This window comes from Lepidochelys olivacea, assembly GCF_965140295.1.
Source record: "Lepidochelys olivacea isolate rLepOli2 genome assembly, chromosome: 3".
Lineage (NCBI taxonomy): Eukaryota > Metazoa > Chordata > Testudines > Cheloniidae > Lepidochelys > Lepidochelys olivacea.
This window is the reverse complement of record NC_140413.1, coordinates 157,660,394-157,666,731: the sequence shown is the minus strand read 5'-3', so window position 1 is coordinate 157,666,731 and position 6,338 is coordinate 157,660,394. Positions and strand designations below refer to the sequence as shown.

Here is a 6,338-nt window from a genome sequence, read left to right as displayed (position 1 = left end):
TTATCTGATCCAGTGTGTTTAAATGGAAGTGTCTAACTTTTTGAAATAATAAGTTGACATATTATTCCTTTTAAAGAAATAACAGACTTCATATAACTTGCAGGAGAGGGCTGGACATACCTCCAGTCTTAGATTTCCCCCCACAGAAATGTATGTTGGGGTCACCCTGCAATATTACCAAGGCTGGCGAGAACCAGAGTGTAATCCAAGCGTGGCTGCCAGGCTGTAGTTGCACAGAGATACTCAGGGTGTGGCTTTCATGCTGGAAGGCTGTTTACGAGTGGCCCAAGTGGGAGCTATGTCAGCAAGCCATGGTAAGGCACCCAAAGTTGCAGGGCAGGGGGTGACACAGCCACACATTAGTCTGGACTGTACCTTGGTATGTCACAGGCTGTCATATAGACTGTCTGGAAAAAAAGGAAATTTACTCAGGCTGTTGATTAACTGCAGTTAACTCATGCGATTAATTCAAAACAATTAAAAAAATTAATTGCAATTAATCACAGTGTTCAAACAACAATATACCTATTGAAATGTATTAAATATTTTTGGATGTTTTTCTAAATTTTCAAATATATTGATTTCTATTACAACACAGAATTCAAAGTATGCAGTGCTCACTTTATATTATTTTTGATTACAAATATTTGCACTGATACCCTGGGACTGATCCAACCACAACACCGCATATATTCTTTTAATTAGCACTGTTGTTGTTGGTACCTTTGTCACATGAATGTGTATGAATTTCTGCATTAACTGGACATTATCGCAGACTAAAAACACATATAAATGTTATTCTAGACGTTAGTGCATTAATAATGGACATTTTAACAGCTTTGTAATGCCATCTTACTAATACCGAGCTCATATATAGCATTTTTCAACAATAGATCTCAAAGCACTCTACAAAGGAGTCAGTAAGATTATCCCCATTTCACAGATGAGAAACTGAAGCACAATCATCCAGCAGGTCAGAGGCAGAGCTAGGAATAGTAATCACGTCTCCTGAGTACTAGGCATGTGCCCTATCCACTAGGCCACACAGCCTCACCTTTTTGTGCTTCTTATAGCACCGTCCATTTAAAAAGCTCAGTGGTTGACACATTTATTAATTAAACTACACAATAGCCCATTGACCTCAGAAGCAGTTGAGGGCATTCAGAACCTCACAAGCAGAAAAAGTTCCCCACGCTGCACTGCTGTAGTTTAGCAGATCATGTTTTCATATGGGCAGCCACACACTTGTTACAAGTTCTTCTTCTTTGAGCCAATAATGAGCATAAATATCCATGTAGCTCCAGCACCATATGGTAACCTGCATTGCAGGACTTTTGGAGAGAGGTCACACTCTTTTAAAGACAGCATAAGAGCCACTGCTTTTCATGTTCAATCAAGAAGTGCACATTATGCAGTGAGAGGTTTACAGTAGCACTTAGCTGTGTTGTTATGAAAAGCATTTCTTAAGGTAAGCGCTGATGCTTGATTCATCTCAACATGTCAAGATGGCTGAGACAAGGCAGAGTGTACAGTAATGTATCACTAACTGTCGTTGATCTGCGCAATGCACCTGTAACCTAGCAGAGTGAAATGGCGAGTGCTTACAGACCCTGCTCTCTGAGATTTTGCCCATTAAGCCCAGACCCATGAAAGGACACACAATGCTTTCCAGAGCTTCTAGGGAGAGCAGCCACTGTGCCACCTTGAGGAGCATGTCTCTCTGGGCCAGCCAATGCAGCAGCAGGGATATGAGCCCATGAAAATGGAAACTGGTAATGGTAGAACAGAGAGAGCAGAGCTATGGTTAGTGCAAGGCTGCGTTCAGGACATGCCAGGAATGGGAACACGGTCAGCATTTTCCCCACAGAGGGCCTCACAGTTCAAATGTTGCCTCTCCCTTTTTTTCTCTCATAGAACGAGTTGTTTTGCTTATTCTGCAGGCTCCTGACCCCGGCTGGTGATTAGCTTGTACTGTGAAGCATTTGCATTTAGAATAACAGAATCAAAGAAATGTAGGGCTGGAAAGGAGCTTGAGTGGTCATTACGTCCAGCCCCCTGCGCTGAGACAGAACCAAGTAAACCTAGACCATCCCTCACAGGTATTTGTCCAACCTGGTTTTAAAAACCTCCAGTGATGGGGGGTTCCACTACCTCCCTTCGAAGCCTATTCCAGACATTAACTACCTTAATTGTTAGAAAGTTTTTCCTAATATCTAACCTAAATCTCCTTCCCTGCAGACTAAGCCCAGTACTTCTTGTCCTACCTTCAGTGGACAGGGAGAACAATTGATCACCGCCTTCTTTATAACAGCCCTTAACATATTTGAGAACTGTCATTGGATGGCTACTCTCTGTAATTGTTGTCCTAGCCAGAGTAATTATCTGCTTCCTTCAGTACTGGGGAGATCCCAAAGCAAACTGCTAGAAAACCGGAAGGCAGCAAAGTCCCAGCGATAGAAGTGGGCCAGCTGCCTCCTTTCTTTGAGTGACAGCTCACTGAGTAACTGCTCTGATAACCAGCTATAAGTGCTCCAGATCTGGGAGTCTGTGAACTCGGGCAGGTGGACATCCATTGGCAACCCCATGCGACGCATTAGGTGATGCACCTCTCTGTTGAGGAAGCCAAACATCATCACATAGTCATACTGGATGAGGCATGGCCGGCACAGGCTGACCAGTGGCTTCCACTCCATGCTGGCATTCTGGGGTCCTCTGTTTAAAATGCTCTGGATGAACTCTTTGAAAGTGAGGCCATCTGCCAGTCCATGCATGAAAGCAGAGATGAGTCTCTGGAAAGGGTCCCTGACGAACAGCACTTTGGTGTAGAATCTCAGCATAGCCTCCATTGCTGTCAGGTTGAACTCACTGAGTCGCTTCTGTAGACCATGATGTTGGGGCTGGCGAACTGCCACCTCTAGTGTCACAGCTTCTTTCTCCTCTAGCACCTCCAAAAGCCATTCCCAGCTTTCCAGCCCAATTGCTGGTACTTGGCAGTACAGGAAATCCAGCTTGGTGCTCACTGCAATCCTTGAAAGCATCTCAGCTGCTTGTTGCTGGCTGGCTGGAAGCTTGGTGACTTTAGCAGTTTTGCTGCAGAAGGATCTCAGTGTCTTTTTCCTGAGCTGTTGAACATGGAGGAGGGTGTCAAACGTCAAAGGTAAATCATCCTTCATCTCTGCTTCCAGATCACCTGCAAAACAGCATTTGGATATGGGGCGTTATTCCCACAAGACAGCTACATAAGGAAACCTAGGGCAACATTCTCCACCCAGACCAGCGCTGCAGAATTCTACACTACAGTGTGTGACAGGCAATGGAAGCAACACAGTATCTCCGTGGACACTGAATTGACCTAACTACATTGACTTAAGCGCTACACCACTCATGGAGGTGGAGTTATTAAGTCGGTGTAGTGAGCGACTTACACTGGCGGAAGAGACATTTTAGTGTAGACGCTTACAGAGTTGGGTAGACATAAGCTTGAAGAAGAAAACTCCATACTTCATCAGACATCTTTTATCTTAACTGTAAAGCATCGTGGGAATCCTGCTCCTAGGCAAGCCTTAAAATCTTTCTTAGCCTATCTTAAGTGTCAACATGAGTAAGAATCCGGATTTGGCCTAAAGAAGTTTTGCCTGTGTAAGGACTCCAAGTTTTAGTTGAGATGGGTTTAATAACTAGCAAAAATAATAAGAAACTTTATAAAAACCATAGGAATAGTAAATTGATTTGTGAGTTAGAACATAGCCGCCCCTGATAGCCTCTTTTGAGTTGATGATTAATAACATCAGAACACATTATGGACTCAGGAGCTATCAAAGGTTTGTTAAATCACAAGATACTAATTAACGACTAGGGGTAACATTGCCAAAAGTGGCTTAGGAGCTTGTCATTAAAAAACAAAACAAAACAACTTAGGCTCCTAAATTCCGCCCACCCGCCAAATGACTTATGCTCCTATGTCACTTAGGCACTTTTAAAAATATTACCGCAATAATTTTTTTAAAAAAGCAACTGCCCAGTCCTTTTTTGTGATGATTGCTTTTAATTTGGCAAATTTCAATTTCACTGCTTTCTTTTTCTAATTTGATTTCTAAAATGAATGGGAGTCTGTCAGCTTAAAACTCACATTAATGTTGGAATGCTAGGTATGTGTTTTCCTTACTACTGTTACAGGTGACTCATATGGAAGGCTTCTGATTTTTCAGTTTTAACCAATAAACATTGATAGAACACATGTCATTTAAAAAAAGAAAGAAGGGAAGAAATTGGTGTTTATCCAATAAACACTGGAAAACCACCAGAAATGGTTATTTTTATCTAAGGGCTTATCTACACAGAGCAATCATATGAACCCTAGGGGTGTAATTTCTACAGCACATGACCGCGTTGTGTATTATTTGGCTCATGTAGACTCTGCTGTTGTGCACTAAAGGTTTCCTACTGAGATTTGACATAGTGCTGTTTGAAACAGTAACAATACTACGTTAAAGCACACTAGGGAACATTACAAAGAGATTACTCATTACAAGTATGTACTACATATAATGTCTACAACATACACTACTCATTACAGTATACACAAAGAGAAAGCCTCAACCCTCTCTGATTTTTGGACAGCTACATACAACTCAAAAATTGCTAAAAATAAAGCCTGAACAATGACATTAATAACTGCCCCCCAAAACCAGTAGCCCTACTCATATGTCTATTCTAGCTAAAAGAGATTAGAGAAAAAGACTTGGTCTCTATTTTATCAGTCGTTCCTATATGCATCTGGCAGCTCTTAGGGGATAATCAGTTTCCCCTGGGTAGTTGGATAGTTTTCCCATTTCCACTGTTGTTTGGGCAGATCTATCATACAGCAACAAGGAAGTGAAAACACTTTAAAACTAGGAATGACACATTGGAAAGAGAGGGAGCGAGGGATTCAGGGACACCACTGGTGTCTGGAACTATTTGTAACTTCTTTTGACAGACTACATTTCAAATGGATGGTGTCTGTCAAATTTAGTGCTGGACTGACAGCTCAGGAAGAAAGAATTCATCTCTTCATCCACTGATCAGGTATGAAATACAGAAGTGCAACCTTTTCCCCACCCTCCTGCACTGTCCCACCAATATTCCTCCATCTGACCAGAAGCTACGGAGCCTGATCCTCCACCCTCCTCCACCGTGTGCAGTCATCTACCTCAATGCAAAGTGGGTTTTCAATGTGACTGTACAGGAATGCTAGTGTTTGATCCCCACACTGCTCTCACCATGTACTGGTATAAATGACTGTACAAGGAGGAGTGCAACAAAGAATCAGGCTCCTGAAGCACAGGGCTGGAAGGGGGTAGCTCTGTCTCTGTGGCCTAGTCAGTCCTTGGCATCTCTGCTGATGACAAGGGGGCCAATGGTGCCAGGGGTGGGGGGTGTCTTTCCTGATGTGTTTCAGAGTAGCAGCCGTGTTAGTCTGAATTCGCAAAAAGAAAAGGAGGACTTGTGGCACCTTAGAGACTAACCAATTTATTAGAGCATAAGCTTTCGTGAGCTACAGCTCACTTCCTCAGATGCATATCGTGGAAACTGCAGCAGGCCTGCTGCAGTTTCCACGATATGCATCTGAGGAAGTGAGCTGTAGCTCACGAAAGCTTATGCTCTAATAAATTGGTTAGTCTCTAAGGTGCCACAAGTCCTCCTTTTCTTTTTCCTGATGTGGACATTTGTCCACTGAGAACTGGACAGGAAATCACCAGTTCATTTCACATAAGCCATAAAAGAGCTGCCGGCTGGTAATGAATTTCGGTCACCACCAAACTGGGTAGACTGGGGTGTTAAAGGACAATAGAAAATAATGTTCAAAGCTTTTCTGACCTGTCCTGCATCCCCGTGAACAGGCAAACATTACCTCTTTGCTGGGGAGGGTGACTCCTGAGAAGATGCCCCCACCACAAGAGGGAAAGGCAGCAGAGCAGAGCCAAGGTGAGCAGGCGGAGGAGGAAACGCGTCTTGGGCATCTCTGAGCTGCCCCAGCAGCTGACAACGACAGCAAAGAGCAGGCATGTGCCCGACCTAAAGGCAAGAGAATATTTCTCTGTGTGTTTACTCAGGAGCAGGGTTAAAGTACTGTTTGTCCAACCGCGCAGCTCACCGATAGCCATCCCCAGTGTTAGAGAAACCTCTGGGGGGAAACAATTCCCACAGGAAGGTTACACAGTGGAGTCTCCTACCCGTGTCTACCTGTAGCCGGCTGCTGTCTCTTGTCTTCTATGTAGGCTGTAAACTCTTTGCCCCCGGATTGTCTTTTTGCTCTGTTTGTACATTGCCTAGCACAGTGGGGTCCTGGTCTCTGA

General features: G+C 43.6%; 1 protein-coding gene across 1 annotated transcript; it reads right to left on the bottom strand.

The window, feature by feature from the left end:
• Nucleotides 1–1,203: 1,203 nt before the first annotated feature.
• Nucleotides 1,204–6,057, bottom strand: LOC311518074 (carbohydrate sulfotransferase 9-like). Its single transcript, XM_084623514.1, has 2 exons — nucleotides 5,894–6,057; nucleotides 1,204–3,190 (listed from the first exon to the last, which is right to left on the bottom strand). Exons 1-2 carry the CDS (start codon nucleotides 6,000–6,002, stop codon nucleotides 2,379–2,381), a joined length of 921 nt encoding a protein of 306 aa, XP_084479640.1. The 5' UTR covers nucleotides 6,003–6,057; the 3' UTR covers nucleotides 1,204–2,378.
• Nucleotides 6,058–6,338: the final 281 nt, after the last annotated feature.